This window comes from Scyliorhinus torazame, chromosome 19 (assembly GCF_047496885.1).
Source record: "Scyliorhinus torazame isolate Kashiwa2021f chromosome 19, sScyTor2.1, whole genome shotgun sequence".
Lineage (NCBI taxonomy): Eukaryota > Metazoa > Chordata > Chondrichthyes > Carcharhiniformes > Scyliorhinidae > Scyliorhinus > Scyliorhinus torazame.
This window is the reverse complement of record NC_092725.1, coordinates 74,390,749-74,413,135: the sequence shown is the minus strand read 5'-3', so window position 1 is coordinate 74,413,135 and position 22,387 is coordinate 74,390,749. Positions and strand designations below refer to the sequence as shown.

Below are 22,387 nucleotides of genomic sequence, written 5' to 3'. Positions count from 1 at the left end.
ACCTTTCCTGCCATTCCCTCCTCCATTAAGACATTCCTTAAAACCTGAACCTTTGACCAGGCTGTCAGGTATCTGTCCAAATAATTCCTTATGTCTCCCTTGTGATGCATCCTGGGGCCTTTCACTCAGTTAAAGGTGTTGTAAAAATGCGTGTTATTGCTGGTCAGATTTAAATGGTTGGGAAGGGAATAGCCTCGCATGTTGCTATGTCAATATACCGAGCCATCAGACTATCCATGTACATATGCCAATGCGCACTGCCTGGTTTGTCAAAGGCATTCTCAGAACTAATTTGGCAACTTTCCTTATTTGGTCACAAGTATGGCACCATTTCTGACATAAATAATAAGCCTCCCACGTTACAATTCTCAGCCAATGGAGACATGGATAGGTAGTTGGAGAATGGAGTAACAGTGGTGAATATAAAGGCCTCAGTCCCGTTCTTTCATCTCTTCAGTCTCTCATGTGAAGTCCTTTATTCCTAGCTGGCAATGTAAAAACAGCTAAAGGGAACAGTTGATGCATTTCATAAGAAAAAAAGCTACTTTCATTACTCCCTTAATAGATAAAAGCAGACAAGAACACATAATCTGAGGACAAACATTCTCAGAGATTAACGGCACTGCCAACATTTACTGAACTGTTCTTCCCAAAGGGATGTCTGACAGGACTTCTGCCATCCAATCTTCCATTTCATGTACAATGCACAACAAAGAGCACAATACAAATCTGCTCTGTGCTAAGAATACCCAATTCCAGCAGAAAATAAAAGTTATTTTGCAGTTTGGCAAAAGCAAGTTACAGATCCCACCGCCACCTTCCCCTATCTCATCATCACTAAACGTTCAGTCCCTCAGTAATAGCAGAAACTGTCCAGGTGAAGTATAGGACTGGCTTGATACAACTCACTGCTTTCTCAATTCTTCCATTAATTGCTCAATCACCCGTCCCACTGTTTTTCCTCAAGGTTGAGAAACTGAAAGTTGGGTCCCCTCATGGCTCAGCATGTTTTACAATGAGTAGTTGAGTTATATAAAACAGAAAGGTCCTTGGGTTCATTCCTGAGTGTGTGATCTCAGACTCGGCCAAAATAAGGGCGCTAAATGAAATTAACTCAGTCCAGCCAGATTGCCTCCTGCTCCTGTTCACCATCTAGCTTGCATGTGTGTGAAAGTAAGAAGAGGATAGAGTCCGGCTCAGTTATGACCACCCTGCACTTAAAACTCACAAATGCAGCCACTTTTCTGAGCACCCAGAGCTCAGGGTCGCAGATCCCAACAAGGCAAGAACTTCAATGAGAGAGGAGGGGAGAGAAAGGCAAAGATGAAAAAACTGAGACATATATGTTTCTGTACAGTAATCTTAGACCAGTTCTGATGGAGGCAAGTCTATGCAGCAAAGTTATTAGATGTGTTTCTCCCTGGATGAAAACGAAATGATCGATTGAGGGAGCACTGGGAAATAAATTAACCGCTCTGCCCTCTCTTTAAGTCGTCATTTGCAATAACTTCCAATTTAAATTTTAGCTGTGTTGGCACACTGATTCTGGACAGATTTGTATACAATCAATATTGTTTCTTATCATTGTGCATATAACATTGTTTCCTCATGCACTGAGCCTTTTAATTCTTCCAGTTCCTCTCTCTATGACTGCAGATAGTAAGTTTGGGATGATGGTACTTTATGGCAGCCTGAGGTGTCCTTTGTCTCCGGGAGAGTGAAGTACAAGAGGGAGCAACTTCAGATGCATTTCCCATGTTGAGATAAGCCCAGCCAGGCTCTGACATCTTGCTCACTATGCAGCACATCAGAGGGGTTTGGAGAAAGAGAACGAATATCTCACTGCCCTAAAGAAGCGTCATTATGCATGGCCACCTCTGCAGGCCACGGTTTCTGGACCAATGGTCAGTCGGAGAACAGATGAAATCTTTCCAATCAGGACGTTGGAAATTGCCATGTCATGACTGGCACCCAAAACATCAATGGAACCATTTGTAGCAGTCAATCTGGAAACCCCAGTTGTTCTTGGGGAGCAGGTGAGAACAGCATTGTGCTTTGCTAACCATCAGTCCACGGTCAAATTGCCCGTCTCCACTCATCCTCCAGGCTCATGCGGAAATAAATGATCACTTTAGCACAAAAAAGGGGCAGCACGGTGGCGCAGTGGTTAGCACTGGGACTACGGCGCTGAGGACCCGTGTCCGAATCACGGCCCCCGGTCACTGTCCGTGTGGCGTTTGCACATTCTGCCCCTGTCCGCACAGGGCTAAATCGCTGGCTTTGAAAGCAGACCAAGGCAGGCCAGCAGCACGGTTCGATTCCCGTAACAGCCTCCCCGAACAGGCGCCGGAATGTGGCGACTAGGTGCTTTTCACAGTAACTTCATTTGAAGCCTACTTGTGACAATAAGCGATTTTCATTTCATTTCATTATTAGAAAAGCTGAGAACTATATAAATGGAGCTGGCTTCAAACAAGTGGGGTGCAGGGAAGTGTGTGTAGCTGGAGGGGCGAGTGGTGATACAGATATAAAAGCTTTTACTAACTGCACGTCCATGTCCTAAGAGATTTTCTTGTTGACAGGCTTTCAAAGTATTTATTAATTGATGCGACATCAATTCACATGAGACGATTAGTAGAAGTGAACAGTGGTTTTTGATTTGTTATGTTGTAGGTGTAACATAAGCGGCTTCCTTGTGGTACACTTGACAAAGGAAGGTTCAGACGTGGAGATAACTCCAACACGTTTATTAAACTATTTACACTTCTATTACTCGGGTTCGACACTACTGCTAATCCTACTGTAGCTACCCAGACTGACTAACCAGTTGCTGCAATCTACGTGGTGGGTGTAATATTGAATCAACACTGTGTCTGTACTCACTGACTGTCTCCACTGGAAAGAGGCAGATCATGTGTGTGGTGTCCTTTGTATATGGGTTGGTGTAATGCCCCCCTGTGGTCGTGTCACCTCGGTGTGTATCGTGAATGTCTATTGGTCGTGTCCTATCTACTTGATCTATTGGTTGAGTGTGTGTGTGTGTGATGTTTCTAGTGCTCCCTCTAGTGTCTAGCTAGCCTACATGTATTTACATTGATGCACATCACCACAGTTTTAATAAGCTAGATCTGTGCCTGCCTGCGACTGCTCTGCACTGAGTGCCACCTACAGGCTGCAGGTTTATATACCACCCCCGAGGGAGCGGAGCCACAGGCGGAGTCCATGGGGGCATCAACATAGTACAGTACAATACAGTGGTGAATTGCAGTAGCAATACATTCACCACATTCACCCCCTGTTAAAAATTGAAGTCCAGCGGGGGTGGAGTGGGCTCACATATCGAGTCTGTCCAGAGCCTTAATCATTCTCTGTGATCGCTTCAGCTCTGGCTTCGCTGCGGGCACGGGTGTTGGACTCGTTGACTCCGGGAGCATGTCGTCTGGAGCTTCATCACGGTGTGTCGGCGATGGGGGAAGGTGGGGTGGAGGCCGTGTAGGGGCGAGGGCGGATCCCCAGGGGGGCAGCTGGTAGCCCGCTGTGAGGGATTCGGTTGGTGGTGCTAAGCTGTGTAGGGGGGGGGCACGTTGGTGATGGTTGCTGGGGAACCGGTGGGTGCCAGATCCTGGAGGGAGACTGTATCCTGTCGCCCGTCGGGATGCGCCACGTAGGCATACTGAGGGTTGGCATGTAGGAGCTGGACCCTCTCGACCAGGAGTCGGACTCACGGCTCCTCACGTGCTTCCGGAGGAGGACAGGCCCCGGTGTTGTCAGCCAGGACGGAAGCGAGACCCCAGAGATGAACTTCCTGGGGAAGACAAATAGACGGTCGTGAGGGGTCTCGTTTGTGGCTGTGCAGAGGAGCGCCCGAATGGAGTGGAGCACTTCGGGGAGGATCTCCTGCCAGCGGGAAACTGGGAGACTTCTAGACTGTAGGGCCAGAAGGACGGCCTTCCATACCATCGCGTTCTCCCTCTCCACCTGTCCGTTTCCCCGGGGGTTGTAGCTGGTAGTCCTGCTCGAGGCAATGCCCTTACCGAGCAGGTACTGACGCAGCTCATCGCTCATAAAAGAGAAGCCCCGGTCACTGTGGATGTAAGTGGGGAAACCGAACAGGGTGAAGATGCTGTGCAGGGCCTTAATGACAGTGGCTGCAGTCATGTCGGGACATGGGACGGCGAAGGGGAAATGGGAGTACTCGTCAACGACGTTGAGAAAGTACACATTGCGGTCAGTGGAGGGAAGGGGCCCTTTGAAATCGACGCTGAGGCGCACAAAGGGGCAGGAGGCCTTCACCAGGTGGGCCTTGTCTGGCCGATGGAAGTGTGGCTTGCACTCCGCGCAGACTTGGCAATCCCTGGTCATGGCCCTGACCTCCTCGGTGGAGTAGGGCAGGTTGCGGGCCTTGATGAAGTGGAGAAGCCGGGTGACAGAGGTCATTGTGGATGGCATGTGCCGCGGGACAGAGCATCTGGGGGCTCATTGAGCTTCCCAGGATGATACACGATATCATAATTATAGGTGGAGAGTTCACTTTTATCGTTCTTGATCTTGCCCCGCTGGGTATTGTTGAACGTAAAGACTACCGACCGTTGGTCGGTGACGAGGGTGAACCTCCTACCGACCAGGTAGTGTCTCCAATGTCACACAGCTTCCACAATGGCTTGAGCTTCCTTTTCGACAGAGGAGTGTCGAATCTAGGAGGCGTTGAGGATACGGGAAAAGGCCACGGGCCTGCCTGCCTGGTTTAGGGTAGCGGCCAGGGCGACATCTGACGCGTCGCTCTCCACCTGGAAGAGGATGGACTCATCCACCGTGTGCATCGCGGCTTTGGTAATGTCTACCTTGATGCGGCTGAAGGCCAGGTGGACCGCAGTCGTCAGGGGAAAGATGATGGCTTTGATAAGTGGGCGGGCTTTGTCCGCATACTTGGGGACCCACTGGGCATAATATGAGAAAAACCCCAGGCATCTCTTCAGGGCCTTGGGACAGTGGGGGAGGGGGAGTTTCAGCAGGGGGCGCATGGGGTCGGGGTTGGACCCTAGGACTCCATTTTTCACGACATAGCCGAGGATGGCTAGTCGGGTTGTGCGGAAAATGCATTTCTCCTTGGTGTAGGTGAGATTAAGGGAGTGGGCGGTTTAGATGAACTTCTGAAGGTTAGCGTCGTGGTCCTGCTGATCATGGCCGCAGATGGTGACATTATCCAAGTACGGGAACGTGGCCTGCAGCCTGTGCTGGTCAACTATTCGGTCCATCGTTCTTTGGAAGACCGAGACCCCATTGGTAACGCCGAAGGGGACCGTGAGGAGGTGGAAGAGGCGGCCGTCTGCCTCAAAGGCTGTGTAGTGGCGATCTTCCAGGGGAATCGGAAGCTGGTGGTATGCGGACTTCAGATCTACCGTGGAGAAAACCTGGTAGTGTGCAATCTGATTCACCCTGTCCACTATCCGGGGAAGGGGGTATGCATCGAGTTGCCTGTACCGATTTATGGTCTGGCTGTAGTCTACAACCATCCGGTTCTTTTCCCCGGTCCTGACGACCACCACTTGGGCTCTCCAGGGGCTATTACTGGCCTCGATGATCCCCTCCCTCAAGAGCCGCTGGACCTCCGACTTGATAAAAGTCCAGTCCTGGACACTGTACCGCCTGCTCCTGGTGGTGACGGGTTTACAGTCGGAGGTGAGGTTCGCGAAGAGCGAGGGAGGGGTGACCTTCAGGGTCGCGAGGCTACATACGGAGAGAGGGGGTAGGGGTCCGCCGAAATTCAGGGCCAGGCTTCTGAGGTTGCACTGGAAATCCAGTCCTAACAAGATAGAGCGCAGAGATGGGGAAGGACATAGAGTTTAAAATTGGCGTACTAGGCGCCCTGTATCGCGAGGTTCGTGACACAGTACCCCCGGATCTGCATTGAATGTGATCCGGAAGCAAGGGAGATTGTTTGAAACGTGGGGGAAATCTGGAGGGAGCCTTACCGTGTCCGGGTGGATGAAGCTCTCCGTGCTCTGGGAGTCGAACAGACAGTTTCGTGCCCATTGACCCGGACAGTCACCATGCAGTTCTTGAGGTGCTTGGGCCGTGACTGGTCGAGAATGACCGCACTGAGCTGCGGGTAGCCGGCATGGTCGGTGGCAAAGAGGGGATCCCAAGATGGTGGCCAAGATGGCGGCCCCCGTCGGCCTCACGTGTCGGGCGGCGTTGAAGATGGCGGCCAACATGAGTCGCACGTGTAGGGCGGAGTTAAAGATGCCGGCCCCCACGGATAGCACGAGGCGGATGACGCGTCAGAAGGGGACGGTACCGGCAGGCATGCAGCCACGTTGCGGGGTCTGCAGGCCTGTGAGTCTGTGATTCGGGCCTGTGATTTAGGAGCTTTGAATCGGGCCAAGCAGACTTTGGCGAAGTGTCCTTTCTTGCCGCAGTCACTGCAGGTCGCGGTCCAAGCCGGGCAACGCTGCCTGGGGTGCTGGTTCTGACCGCAGAAATATGGCCACAATCATGATTCTCTCCAGCTCGAAAAAACATGGGAAAACTACTGGCGGTAAACCTGCAGACTGCAGACAGCCCCCAAGTTCAAAATAAACATAACCTGCAAAGTTCAAGAACAAGAAAAAGAGGAAAGAAAATGCTTCCGTTTTGAACATTGTTTTTTAAAACAGAACCGCCACAATCACTGGGGAGGCCAAGATCGGAAAGTGTGGAAAAATCACGGTGACAGAACCAATAGCAACAGGCTGCCTGAAGTGAAAAAACTATTCCTGAACTAACGACCTTAAAGGGACAACACAATTTAATGCTTTAACTACAAGAAAACACAATAAGCATGGACAGAATATTAACATTGCCAGATGTATTTTAGGTAAAGAATTGGCTTCCCAGATACAAAAGTGGTCCAGCACATCCCTATAAAGTCCCGACGGCAACAAAAGACCCCAGAGAGATGGCAACTCCCAATAACATGGCAACAGCAACAAGAGACCCCGGAGCGAGGGAGGCCTTAGACTCCAGAGCGAGGGAGGCCTTAGACTCCAGAGCGAGGGAGGCCTTAGACTCCAGAGCGAGGGAGGCCTTAGACTCCAGAGCGAGGGAGGCCTTAGACTCCAGAGCGAGGGAGGCCTTAGACTCCAGAGCGAGGGAGGCCTTAGACTCCAGAGCGAGCGAGGCCGAAGGGCCCAGAGCGAGGGAGGCCGAGGGGCCCAGAGCGTGGGAGGCCGAGGGGCCCAGAGCGAGGGAGGCCGAGGGGTCCAGAGCGTGGGAGGCCGAGGGGCCCAGAGCGAGGGAGGCCGAGGGGCCCAGAGCGAGGGAGGCCGAAGGGCCCAGAGCGAGGGAGGCCGAAGGGCCCAGAGCGAGGGAGGCCGAGGGGCCCAGAGCGAGGGAGGCCGAGGGGCCCAGAGCATGGGAGGCCGAGGGGCCCAGAGCGAGGGAGGCCGAAGGGCCCAGAGCGAGGGAGGCCGAAGGGCCCAGAGCGAGGGAGGCCGAAGGGCCCAGAGCGAGGGAGGCCGAAGGGCCCAGAGCGGGAGAGGCCGAAGAGCCTAGAGTGAGGGAGGCCAATGACCCCACAGCGAAGGAGGCCGAAGACCGCAGAACGGGGGAGGCCGAAGTCCCTAGAGCGACGGAGGCCAAAGACCCCACAGCGGGGGAGGCCAACAGTGAACCCCAGTGAGGGAGGCCTAAGACCGCAGAGCGGGGGAGGCCGAAGACTGCAAAGTGAGGGAGGCCAAAGATCACAGAGTGACGGAGGCAGAGGTCCCCAGAGCGAGGGGGCCAAAGACTCCAGAAAGCCATAGAACTTTCCAAACTGCAGATAGAGAAAAAGACAGAAATCAGATCAGGAAATGTAAATCTGACACTGAAGCGCAAGGACCCAAAAGGTAGCATTGTGGATAGCACAATTTCTTCACAGCTCCAGGGTCCCAGGTTCGATCCCGGCTTGGGTCACTGTCTGTGTGGAGTCTGCATGTCCTCCCCGTGTGTGCGTGGGTTTCCTCCGGGTGCTCCGGTTTCCTCCCACAGCCCAAAGATGTGCAGGTTAGGTGGATTGGCCGTGATAAATTTCCCTTAGTGTCCAAAATTGCCCTTAGTGTTGGGTGGGGTTGCTGGGTTATGGGGATAGGGTGGAGGTGTTGACCTTGGGTAGGGTGCTCTTTCCAAGAGCCGGTGCAGACTCGATGGGCCGAATGGCCTCCTTCTGCACTGTAAATTCTATGAAAAAGCACTGGATGTCTCAGATGTACTGAGAACCAATGAGCTGAATGCAAAGATTCATGGGCGGGATTCTGTGATCCTGAGGCTAAGTGTTGACGCCATCGGAAACGCCGTCTACATGGCCTCAGGATCAGCAATTCTGGCCCCTACCGGGGGCCAGCACGGCTTGCGCAGTGGCTTCCCTCAATGCGCCGGCCCCAACGCAACATGGCGCAGGGCTACAGGGGCTGGCGTGGAAGAAAAAAGGCCCCCCAGCCAGAGAGGCCGGCCCGCCAGTCGGTGAGCCCCGATCGCGGGCCAGGCCACATCGGAGGCACCCCCCCACCCCCCCCAACCGTGGTTGGACCCCCCCCCTTCTCCCCCACAGGCAGCCCCCAGACCCTTCCACGCCGAGTTCCCGCCAGCTGAGAGCAGAGAATCGGCGGGCCGGCCACCTAGAGCGGCCACGACCGGCGCCGCGCCACCCACGCAGAGAATCGCATGCCGGCGTCGGGGCGGCGTGGCGTGATTCATGCCAGTCACGGGTATTCTCTGGCCTGGCCCCGGGCCGAGAGAATCCCGCCCATAAGCTTGTAAAATGGTTTGTAAACAATACAGCAAAACAAATGCGTGGCTGAGACAATGAGACAAGTGGAAATGAAGGCTCCATTTGCAAAATGCATAGGTTCAGCAAGAACCTGGCGGTGCACCCCACAGAAAAAGAAAATTCCAGTCCACTCTCGGAAGGAATGGAATGCACATTCCCCAGGACGGAATGGGATAAATCAGACGAGTTGTCACAAATAGAAATGCAACTCAAAGAAGTGGAAAAAATGAATCAAGTGGAGATAATCAAGTAATGGAATCAAAGAGCACTACTACCATTCCTCTAAACGTGATGGACCAAAATGTGTGAGAACTGTCAAACCTCAAGACCGTCTGAATTCATAAAGTCAGACATTGTGGAGGTAAAAGAGATTGCTGGTAAAGATTGTTGGCAGGATTCTCCCTCCCGCCGCACTCGTTTTCTGCGCAGCACACCCCAACGGCAGCAGAATCCTCCAACCCGGCAACCGGCCAATGTGGTTTCCCATTGTGGGCACCCCCACGCTATTGGGAAATCTGCGGGCATGTGTGCGCTGCCAGCTAAGCAGAGGATCCCGCCGACGGAGAATCCAGCCCTGTATTGTAAAACTCTGTTGGACTGGAGGAAAAATTTCTTTACCGAAGAAAGGTGGATGTTGCTTGGCACAACAAGGGTTAACATGAGGCTGGAGGATAGCACTGCCCACGGTATGATGTATAGAGTCGCATGGTAACAGACTCCGAGAGAACACTCTGGAACCCTATCTGTGTGGAGAAGCAGCTCTATACATGACGGTATCCTGGGATCTGCAAATAGTTAAAGCCTAATAATAAACATTTCATGTTTATATATACAATCTCAAGATCTTAACATTGAGGCATCTAAAGAACCCATATCACAACTTCATTGGCATTTAGAAATCTTTCAATCTCTCGCCTTTAAACATACTCATTGACTGAGCTTCCATAGCCCTCTTGGGTAGGGAATTCCAAAGATTCACAATCCTTTGAGTAAAAAATATTCCTCTCATCTGTCTTACTTTGAAATTGTGCTCCCTGGTTCTAGACTCCTCAAGTAGGGTAAACACCTTACCTGCGAGTACCATATATATCCCATTAATATTTTGTAGGGCTAAATAAGATCACCTCTCATTCTTTAAAACTGGAGAATACAGGCCCAGTTCGCCCAATGTCTCGTCATAGGACAATCCTGACGTCACAAGAACAAGTCTGGTGAATATTTTCTGCACTCCCTCCACGGCTATAGTTAAGGGGACCAAAACTTCACACAGTACTCCAGGTGCAGTCTAAGCAAGCTTCTATACAATGGAAGCAAGACTTCACTACCCCAGCACTCAAATCCTCTTGCAATAAAGGCTAACATGCCATTAGTCTTCCTACTAGGTTGCTGCACGTTAGCCTTCAGTGACTTATTTGCAAGGACGCCCAGGTCACTTTGTATATCTACACTTCTTATTTATTACCATTTAGGAAATAGTCTGCGCATCGGTTCCTTTTCCCAAAGTGGATTACATCACATTTTTCCACATTATATTCTATCTGCATGTTCTTTCCCACTGATCATGTCTGTCCAAATCCTCCTGTAGCTGCTTCACATCTTCCTCATAAGACATATTCCCACCTAGCTTTGAATCATCCGCGAACTTGGAAACATTATATTTGGTCCCCGCATCCAAATCATTGACAAAGATTGTGAACAGCTGGGATCCACTAGCCATAGCTTGACATCGTGAGAATGACCTGCTTAATCCTACTCTGTTTTTTGCCTGTTAGCCACTCCATATTGCCTCCTAGCCCATGTGCTTTTATTTTACTAATCAACCGCCTATGGGGGAAGTTTATCAAAAGACTTCTGAAAATCCAAGTTCACTACATCCACCGACTTCCTTCATCAATTCTGTTAGTAACATCCGCAAAAAAATCCAACAGGTTCATCAAACATAATTGACCATCCATAAATCCATGTTGACTATACCCAATCAATCATGATTATCCCCAAGTGTACATTAATCACATCCTTTATAACAGATTCTAGCATTCTCCTTATTATTGATATAAGGCGAACAGTTCTGTAGTTCCCTGTTTCCTCTCTCCCTCCCTTCTTAAATTGTGGGGTGTCATTTGCTACCTTCCAATCTGCAGGAACCATTCCAGAATCTATAGAATTTTGAAAGATGATCACCAATGCATCACTATTTCCATAGCTACCTCTTTCAACATATATTAAAAATAATTTCCTGCTGTTGACTTGTGATCATCAGGATCCAGGTTGACCCCACCAAAGATCAAGTGCAGAATTTTCGCCGAGGTCCTTCCAATTTCCTGCCATAAATTCAGTGGAAAGACTGGAAAAGTGGCTACTCAAGCGGTTTCCATGGGATTTCTAATGGATCCTCTGCCAAAGTTGTAGCAGAAGGTGGGGAGGTCTCTGCGTAAATTCTATTTAGTATTCCTTCATCAAGCCAACAGGCACGACATATCACAGGCCAGTATGGGCAATGACAAAGGCAATGGTTTAGTTAATGTTCAGATCCACTCAGAAGCTGACATCCTTTATTGTCCATCAGAACTTTTCATACAAAGTTATAGAACTACATACACAGTAATTCTGCGAGGGTCACATGATACTGTGCAACAAAAAATCATTTGCCTGACCGATGGCATCCACAGTGAATGTGTGGAAATTACAGCGAAATATACAAAACAGGAGCAATCGGCCATTTGGCACTTTGAACCTGTTCCACCATACATTATGATCATGGCTCATCATCCAACTCACAAACCTGTCCCTGTCGAGGTGATGGAGAATTGCAATTTGACGTCAAATCGGCACCTGCCGCAATTTCAGCATCAAGACCGATTCTCCGCCCAATCGCCTTTCCCGATTTTAGTGTCGGTTAACGGAGAATCCCGCACACAATGTTTTAGCCTCAAGTGCTTTCTGTGGTAGCGATTTCCACAAGCTCACCACTCTCGGGTGAAGAAATTTCTCATCTCTGTCCTAAATGGTTTACCCAGTCTCCTCAGACTGTGACCCCTGGTTCTGGACACACCCACCATCGGTAACATCTTTCCTGCATCTACCAAGTTCACATTTTATAAGTTTCCCCTCTCATTCTTCTAAACTCCAGCAAATATAATCCTAGCAGACTCAATCCCCTCATACATTAGCCCTGCCACCCCAGGGATCAGTCTGGTAAACCTTTGCTGCACTTACTACAGCAAGAACAACCTTCCTCAGATATGGAGACCAAAACTGCAAACAATATTCCAGGTGTGGCCTCACCAAGGCACTGTATAATAGCAGCAAGACATCCCTGCTCCTGTACTTGGATCCTGTTGCTATGAAGTCCAACATACCATTTTACCTTCTTTACCGCCTCCTGCATCTGCATGTTTACTTTCAGCGACTGGTGTACAAGGACACCCTAGGTCTTGTAACACATTCCCCTCCTTCAATCTATACCCATTCAGATAATAATTTGCCTTCATGTTTTTGTTACCAAAGTGGATAAGCTCACATTTATCCACATTATTCTGCACCTGCCATGCATTTTCCCACTCATTCAGCTTGTCCAAATCACACTGAAGCATCGATGCATCCTCCTCAGAGCTCATCCTCCCACCCAGCTTTGTGTCATCTGCAAATTTTGATATATTACATTTAGTTCCCTCATCTAAATCATTAATACATATTATGAATACTGGGATACTAGCACTAATCCCAGCGGCACACCCACTAGTCACTGGCTGCCTTTCGGAAAAAGACCTGTTTATTCCTACTCTTTGTTTTCTGTCTGCAAACCAGTTTTCTATTCATTTCAATAGACTACCCCCAATCACATGCATTTTAATTCTATACGCTGATCTCTTATGTGGGACTTTGTTGAACCCCATCTGAAAGTCCAATTAAACCCCATCCACTGGCTCCCCCTTATCAACTCTACTAGTTACATCCTCGAAAGATTCCAGTAGATTTGTCAAACATGATTTCCCTTTTGTTAATCCATGCTCTTTTAATTTCCCGGATCTGCTCTCAGACTCGCTCTTCCTCACATCCCTTTATTTTCCTGGCTCCACTCTCAGTCTCGCTCTTTCGCAGGCCCTTTGATCACCCCAGCTCCAATCTCAATCTCTCATTTTCTTACGCTCTTTTAATCTCTCGGATCCGGTCTCGCTCTTTCTCATGTACCTTTATCACCCCGGTCCAACTCTCAGTCTCGCTCTTTCTCACATTCTTTTATCTCCCCAGCTCCGCTCTGTCTCACTCTTTCTCACATTCTATCTTCCCGTCTCCACTCTCAGTCTCACTCCTTCTCGTCCTCTTTTATGACATGTTTAGTTTTTATGAAACTGCTAGTTTCGGAACGATAAAACATTGGTGTATGTCATCAGTCTGGAATTGCACGGAAACTGCTCACAGACAACCTGTGCTCTTTTGCTCTGAAACTTGGGGTTATTAGAACCACTCACTCGGAGGATCCGGGACATGTGTGTTGCTCTTTAACCAATCAGATTGAACAATCTTTACTTAGACACACAAAATAAAAGAAGTACAGTTAACTCTAATTAAAGCAGTGGGAGGAAACTTAAGGTGAGATGAAGAGAAAGAGATGAAAGAGACAGAAAGTTGAAAAAAAAATAGGCCCCAGCAATAATTAAGGCCTGAAGACACGAGCCTTGGGCTGTAGAAGTTCATTTTCAGCATCAGGGGGTGTTTTTTTGGCAATAATGAAGACATATCACTTAATTAAAAATTCACAATCTTGAAAAGACAAACCCCAACATTTTCTGGTGATTTTAGTGAGTATCTTTTGATTAAGTATCGCACCTTCACACCCTCCCAAACATTTCCATGCTGCGTCTCTCAGTGAGATCCTGTTATAGTGCAGTTCCTGAAACGGCAAGGCACCATGCATATCCATGTTTAACTGCACGTTGCAGAGCCTTATGTTTCTATCTGATTTCTTCCTTAATAAAAGAAGAGTGCTGATCACCTCACTATTGTTCCTCTTGCAAAATACAGGCCATTGTGCAAGATGCATTGACCATTACAGGATCATTAGCACAGCTCCATATTCCCATCAGCATGTGGCAGCACTGTTACACTTCAAATATCCCACTGTTAATACTGGATTTCACCCAGTTAAATAAGATCGTGATTGTGTGACCTGGGTTTGACCCATTGTCCTGTTGTTGACTGCTGACTGGGACGCATTCTGTGAATGAATCAACTGCTGGGTGGAAATACAAGGTCTTAGTTGCTAAATGAGCGCATCTATGACAGAAAACTTTCACATTTTATTCATTGGATTCAAAATTATTTTTTGTAAATGTAATGTTTATTAATATGAAGGCTGTTCGTGCTCTGATGTTTTTGCAGCTTCAGTCTGTTCCTAGCCACAGGTCACTTATTGCACTTACATACAATAATGCTCAGGCCGTGCTCGTATCTCAAGCAGAGCCTGGCCTCCAATCATCTTGGAGCCCCGTTGCCATTGGAGCAAGATTCCGCTCTGTCGGGACCAGTGGTAGTCCTGTGCAATGTCCAAACCGTGTCACATCCTCCACTGCTCAAAATTAGGTTTGGGACATCAGGGCACTCCTGGACGGCTCCAGCTGTGACAGGTTTGAGTGCTGCATCCCCAAAGCAGCTCAGGATCATAGGCGGCAACAGCCCGCAATGAGAAACATCGAGAGACTTCATTGTGAACATGCAGAGGCAAAGTGAAGCAATGGACAGAGGGCAGAAATCCACAGACAACTCATCTGCCTGACCCATCGGGCACCAGGTGATGGGGCCTCCAGATAGATCGCTTATCAACCATCTCAGAACCCATCAGACTGGAATGGAAGCAATTCATCCTCGATTCCAAGGGACTATTTCAGACAGATGGATTTACTTTGTGTACTGGTTTTGGAGGCCTATCTGTTTTGCCAGCAGTGTGTTCAGGAATTTCCCATAATTTCTCACAGTCAGTGACTGTCGCCCAATTCAATTAGAGAATTCTACAGACACCGCTAGAATGAAACAGTGGCAAGCATGGAGCAGAAGTGTTGTGATACTCAATCAGACAGTGCTGAGGAGAATCAGATTCCTCAATAAGCATTCACTGGGTGAATATCTACCACAGGCTATCGCAATCGTTGGCAAAGCTCCCAACTTACAACAATATAAAATATCTCAGCTCCACCTGCCATATTAAAGAAGAACTGTCTTTGCAAAAAATGTTTGTCTCGGGCAGCACGATGGCGCAGTGGTTAGCACTGCTGCCGCATGGCGCCAAGATCCCAGGTTCGATCTCGGCTCTGGGTCACTGTCCGTGTGGAGTTTGCACATTCTCCCGTTGTTTGCGTGGGTTCCGACCCACAACCCAAAGATGTGCAGGGTAGGTGGATTGGCCACGCTAAATTGCCCCTTAATTGGAAAAAAAAAGTATTGGGTACTCAAAATTTAAAATTAAATTATCTAGGGCAATTCTCATTCCTGCCGGCGTCGGATTTGCCGGGGCCAGAATTGGCGCTGGAGAACTTGACAAGCTGGAACTGCTTATAAGCACTCAACTCCCCCACACACAAATTCCAGCCAAGAAGATATCTCCATGAAGAGCAACACCACGCCTTGCGGAGACGGATCTCGAGAGAATGTTGGGTGTGGTGGAGGAGAGGCGGGACACCCTCTTCCCCAGGGTGGGCAGGAGGTTGCCACCCACGGTCGTTAACCGGGCCTGGGTGGAGGTTGAGGCCCAGGCTCTCAGCACAGTCAGCCTCACCAGGCAGACTGGCATGCAGTGTCGCAAGGAGATGAACGACCTCCTTGGAATAGCTCGGGTGAGCCACCACCTGCTCCCTGCCATCACTCCTTTCCCTCACTCCAATAGAGGCCAATCAAACCCACCTGCCTCCATCTCCCTCACATCCCACTCTGCACAAAACCCCAACACTTGTATTGCCCTCTTTGGCCAGGTGCCTTGCACACACATACCACCAGGAACAGATCCACCATGTAACTCGCTTCCATGCATCTCATCATGTCCTTTCTATGTCACCTAGCTAAAGATGGCCCACAACAGAAGGGAGCAGGAGAAGAACGGAGGAGGTTTACCGGCCCACCAGGCTCTCACCCCCCGCCAAGTAGAGGGCAATGGCATTATCCAGAGAGGTGCAGAAGAGGACGTGAATGAGGGAGTGCACTGAGTGTGCGCCTGCCCCTGGTGGGCCACTGATTGAGTTTGGCCACACCCATCCAGTTGATGGGTCAGCTGGAATCTGAGGATTTCCAAAGTGGTGCCCTGGGTGGGCTCCCAAATAACCAGAGGCTCTGTGAACATTTACAGGACACAGTGAGTAGTCAGCAGAGTGAGCAACCAGAGGCCTGTAACTTGTACCAAATGGGTGAGTTTAAGACAAATACTGCAGCAATGGCGGTCAGATCCAGGCCTCCCCGATCCTGAGGGGGGACGCCAAGCTGTCAGCAAGTCACTCTCTGCTACTCTGGCCCTGGCAGTCACCCCTAGCAAGCTGTACAATTTTTAACAGTTTCAAACTTTGCTTACATTTCTCTCCCCCTCAGCAGCCATGGTGACCAGTCCCTGTTTGTAAATACCTGCAGTAAACCATGTCCGCTTGACTTCCGCCTGAGAGGGGTGGAGCATCACGGAGGCCCAGACCATAGTGGGTCAAACGCGCTAATCACGTTTAAATGCATGCAAATACCGGTTTTGCGTGCCGCCGCTGGCGCGGGCGCAAACCTTGTTATCTCCAACAGCGAGGGACCAGAGCATGGCCCTGAAACGGCGCTGAGCACGGACTTCAATTTTGGCTGGATGCCCGATTCTCCCCCCGCCCCGAGCGGAATTTGCGGCGTCGCGAGGCGGAGAATTTCACCCAATTTGTTGGCCTTGAAATGAATGCTGTGCAAATTTACTAGAATGTTAACCGGGGCTTCAATGGTTAAACCATGAAGAGAGATTGCATCAATTAATTAGGCATGCATTCCTGGACTATTGAAGGTGGTTGGGTGTGTTGATCAAGATGTTTAGGATTTTGGAAAGAACAGATAGGACAAATCAAGAGGAACATTTGCCACTGAGAATGCAAAACAAGGGGGCATAACCCCAAAATCAGAGCCAGGCCATTCTGCTGGGAAGTCAGGAAATGTGGGCCAAGATTCTCTGGCTTCCCCGCAGCATGTTTATCGGCGACGGGATGCAGTTCGCCGTTGGCCAGCGGCGGGATCTCCTGGAAACCCACTGCAGGAATGTACCATCGGCGGGACCGGAAGATCCGGCTGGCGTGAACAGCTGGAAGATCTCACCCATTGTTTCACACAAAGGATGATAGTTTGGAACTCTCTCCCATTAAAAGCCATCAATGTTATCCTAATTAATCACCTCAAATACAAGATAAATAGATTTTTGCTGGTTAAGGATATTACTGGATGCGGAGCGAAGGTGGGTGAATAGAGTTAAGTATCAGCCAGGATTTTGGTGAATGGGGAACAGACTCAAGGGGCTGAATGGTGTATTCCTATTCCTATGAGAGAGCCAAGGTGTGGTTGTCTGCTCAAACACCAACATGACAACATGACACAAGTTAGCTTCCACAAACCTTTGCTCCTTCCTTAGTGACTTTGCGAGCTCAAATTCCTTTAGGTGGATGCATCAGGAATAGATTAGACACTTCTCCGAAGGGATGGATTTTTTTATTTATTTAGAAAATATAAATCTCCAAAGCCAAGTGATAGATAGCCTCCTCATTTACTGAGTTTAAGGCGAGTAGTCTGTAGAGGGCACACCCCTCAGGAATGAGGAATGAAAAGCGTATCGCTGAAAAATGTTTTGTACTTTTAAAATACAAAGCATGTAATAATCCCAAAGCACAACACCATCATATATATAAGAGCAAGGTATCTCCATGCTACCTTATCCAGTGAATAGGAAGAACAGGGTTGATCATGATAAGGCTGGCAATAAAGAAACCTTGGGCGGCATTCTCTGTTGGAAAATGCCGGAATAGGGAAACGCGATTTGGCAGAGATGCCGAAATCGCGGCATGCGCCGATTTCTTGCCAAATTGCAATTCTCTGTCGCCTCGACAGCGGTGTCAATGCATTCCAGAACGCACGTACAGCAAACGCCCGTATTAGCGGGCCTGACCCGGTATTCTCCGGGGCTTCCGCGATTCTCCGCCTCCGAATGGCCGAATTCCCGATTGCTAACCTCACTTGTGCTTTTAAAAATCATGAAACAGGCGCCTCAAAGGGGCATTCTCAGATGCACCTTCAAATGTGATTAAAATTCCCAGAAAGTAATGACAATTCAGGCTGCCAAATAATAGGAAATAAATTATTACTGCATTAATACAAGGTTCATTGACATTAATATGGTTCTGCCTTTTTCTGCAGAGCAAGAAACCTTTAAATAATGAAGGGAAAATATCTCAGTTTATGGATTTTCCTTCAACTTCCTTTGCAATTTAACCCACTGTCTTTACATACCAAACTGTGAAAGAATGTCTCACTCAGACTACCTGGTAGTTTTCAATTTAATTTTTTCTGTAAATGCTCCTAAAAGAACTTGCTGTAGAAACTTGGCTGGAGCAGCCTTGGTGGTCATTTTAGGATGTTCACATCACAGCAAACACACCTTGTGTCGCAGAACAAGTTTTGTTTCAATGAGGTTCAGTTTTATAACAAGCTATAACCTGATCCCATGATATTCAATCGATAGATATGGCAAATGGTTTGTTCAGGCATTTGTCTTGATTCTACTCATTTAAAAAGTATTTCATAGATTATAACCACATCTGGCAGTAAATTCACAATCAGTTGTGATGCACAGGAGGTGATCCCAGATTCAGTCAATGCTCCGATCCCTGTCATGGTGGTGGCACAGGAGATACATTTTGTTTCAGCTCCCTCAGGACTAGGGAATGGGAAGTACTGCTCCTGAGGATCTGTGCTAGAAAATATGCATGTATGGCTATTGGATGAAGATAGGATTAGGCCAATTTATGCTCCCGAGCCCCTGTGTTTAAATGGCTGTCTACACTCATTTATGAAGCCTTTAGTGAGGAATAACCACTTGGGTGAAGTGCTGGAGGTCTGTGCGTCCTCTTGAAACAGTAACTCAGAGCCTACCAAAACCTCCAGTATACAAAACGAGAACAGCATTCAGAAAGATTTTTACACTGGATGACTGTTGTGCACCTATTTTATCACATCAGGAAGCAATGCATCAGGACACGTCTCAACATAAAGCAACATATTTTGCACAAGAATCATCAAATATACTTTGCAGAAATGCATCTGTCGTGTTCCCCGTCAATTTTGCTTTCCTATAACTGGCTAATGTGGGATCCCTCGCCTCCTGGTCTAGAGCAGCAAAATCACCGTGGTTACCTCCTTGAGGTCCAAAGAAATAGCACCGAGTCGTTCATTTTCGGACTGGACGTTGACCACAACCGTCCTGGCTTGTTTCAGCTCTGTCTGCAGCTCCAGAATCTTACTGAGGTAATATGCCTCCTTTGATGCAGACTCCTGCAGAAGAGTCTCCTCACGGGTCTCACCATCTTCTGCCACTTTACGATGGTTCGAATAGGCCTGTCCAAATGCCTGAAAAATAAATGCAGTGACATCTTTCATCCTTGTGCACACAAGACCATTGAGCATTATTTGCAATCGGTTAACAAATAACTTTGCATTTAGAGTCAAAGACGTCCAAGTCGATTTTATATTAAGTAGGACATGTAGCTGCGATTATATTACAAGGCAATAAAACAATGTAACTGTTCGGAGGTATGAGGGCTGCAAAATAGCAATAAAACTAACATCTGCTGATCTGACAGAACTCTGCAAATAATTCTTTAGCAGTGCTGCTAAATACTCTTGACAGCTTGAAAAGGATATGAAGAAAAAAAATAATCATTGTGCAAATCCTAGTCAGACATTTGTATTCACCAGGATTTTGCAACAAAAGTAAGAGTGAAGTTGTCAGTTCTCACCGTTCTTAAAATGTAAACAGGAGAACAATCTCTGGAAAACCACGCGGGCATTGAAATGTGAAAATCAGGTAGTTACTGTCCAAGGTGCCCCACTCCTCCAGAGATTGTAGGGCCATAACCTTCCTCAGAGTGGGTATCAGCGTCGGAATGCAACTTCGTACCCACTTACCAGGGCCATGTTTCATCAGTGTCTGTCTCACCCGACCATCCTGACTCAGGCCGAGTGAGATTCGGGCAGCGCAGCGGGTCCCCAGCTCCAGCCTCGGAGTCTAAAAGAATTGGAGCGAAGGAGGACAACCGCCCACCCCCATTTTACGGCACAAGCTGCCATAAAGCAGATAGGTTTAAAGGTCTCATTGAAAGTATCAGGCAAGGGAGAAGGTAAGGTAAGTGGGTGGGATTTGTGGGATGAGAAGAGGTACATTGGGCAGGGGAGGTTTAAGTGGGGCTGGGTCCAGGGGGAATGTAACTGGGTTGTTGAGCACGGTCCAGCCTGTTCGGATCGTTGAGCGGGGGGGGCAGCTTAGTGGGTGGTGACTTCCCTGCGGGGGAGATCAATCTGGGTATTTGAAATTAGTTACACTGAAGTTGGAAGAGGTTTTATTTCTTCCACCTTTTTCCAGAGTAACTATTAGTGTAACTCCACTGGCAGAACCACCCGAAGTTAGCAATTTCAATCGCTTTGTCAGATGGCTCCCAGTTCAGTGCAATTGTCCTGGTGAAGTTAGTGCTTCGGAAGATAGCGGTAGAAACCCTTCGCTAGGAAACTCCAGGAGGGCTTCCCTAGCGCATCTTTGGGGTATCTCCCAAATCCGACATTGGGGAGCGAGGAAGTTACGGGCCCATTATGATAATAGTGTCTCTCTCGGAAAGCTTCTCAATGAAAAGCTTCTCAATGGCGGATCAGGTACAGCCAAGGGGCGAAGAGTGGTGAAGGGAAGCTAAATGGGGGTGGCATTAGTGCCCCTCTATAAGCTTACCCTATACCGGCAGATGATGTTGCAGAGAGACAGCTTGCAGATAAACGCAAAACAATCGCTTGGGGATACAGAGGGTGACAGACTGCAGATACAAAAGAAGCTAGATATGCATGCATTGGCTATATTCAGGTGGACAGAAATAGAATGTGCAAGAACTGACCCATGGAGCTACATGATGGTGAGGGCTAGTCAGGAATGTTAAACATTATGCAAACATCAAGGAGTATAAGCAGTGTCAACACATGGTCACAGTTACAGAATATACTGTTACTTAATTTAGGTTGGGTCATTTATATGGTGTAAGATGGATGAAAGTAGATTTGGGAGAAATACAAAGGCAGATTTAGGAGAGGTATGCATAATTAGGAAGCAATGGCACATTCGATCTTGAGGGAAGGAGATTAGAGAGAAATGGAGGTTGACGGTGAGGCAGCTTTTGGAAAGATGGGTGATTTGAAAATGTTTTTCTTTGCACAGCGGGTGATATTGGCAGTTTGCAAAGGAAGTGTCAATGGAGAAGGAACCATTAATATAGTCAGCTTGTATTGGAGTCAGGAAATAGTTATGCTTCCAAATACTGTCATGAACCAAGGGTAGAATGTTAAGGCTGGCAAGCAATCGGCATTCACTGCTCCAGGGAGTCAGCACCTAACGTACTGCCGCCAACTCTCTAGGTCCCACTGCCATTTAATGCTCACTTGAGCATTGATTGGCACTGGGTGGGAACTCAGTCTGCCCTCGGCAGGCAGCCCCACCTGGCCAGGCACAGTGCTGCAGTGGCTAAAAGCGTACTGCACTGCCTGAGAGTAAGTCCCGGGACCTTCGAAAAGGACCCGGGGGTTCTGGTGGGTGCAATTGCACGTGGGGGTAGGCCGGTGGGGGTGGGGGGAGAGGGACGGCTCAATGTCCCAGGCAGGGGGAGGCTCCCCAACTCTTTGAGGGCCTTCAGAGTGAGGCGTCCCTCCCCACCCCTTCCCGCTCGAGATGCGGAAATGTGCAAAAGTCACTTTCCCACCCTACCCACTCCTGCCAACCTAAAAATTGAGGCTGGGTGGGATAAGACCCTTCAGTGACAATTTAAAGGACTTAATAGATAAATAGGTGGGCTTCCCACCAAAGGTTCTGCCTGCCCAAGCGTGGAACTGCATCTGGTTTCCAGTGGGCCGGTTCCTGGAGGGAATCCTGTCCATTCAATTTTACACCCCACGCTTCAGAACCTGCCTTGGGGGGCGGGGGGAGCATAAAATTCTGCCCCAAGTGTTAGAAGTTTCACTTATTCCCCGAGGAGCAGGCCAGGGCCATTAACATTATTATTTAGTCCCTTCTAGGAATGACTGAATGCATTCTGTAATTTTAATGGAAAATTATTGGCTGAAAGAATGTCTGTTTTTTTTATTTAGGAAAACAGTAACATTAGTACTCTAATACTATTCAATTTAACAGGTCAGGAGAAGGCCATTTGGCCCGCTGTTTATGATGGCTCAATGATGGAACGACCAAAGCTAATTCAAATTCCCAGCTCGCTCCCTGCAACCTCATTTCATTTGGTTCAAAAGTTTCCCCAATTTTTTCCTGAAAGATACAATGCAAGTCACTGTGGACAAACATCCTGTACT

The 22,387-nt window shown here is 48.5% G+C and overlaps 1 protein-coding gene across 2 annotated transcripts in view; it reads right to left on the bottom strand.

Annotated features, from left to right (window-relative positions):
* LOC140396225 (protein bicaudal D homolog 1-like) overlaps window positions 1–22,387 on the bottom strand; it is a 322,819-nt gene that overhangs the window by 154,128 nt on the left and 146,304 nt on the right. For both annotated transcript variants that reach the window (XM_072484545.1, XM_072484546.1), the window contains exon 2: window positions 19,190–19,402. In XM_072484545.1, coding sequence (XP_072340646.1) covers window positions 19,190–19,402 — 213 coding nt within the window. The remainder of the gene's footprint in view (window positions 1–19,189; window positions 19,403–22,387) is intronic.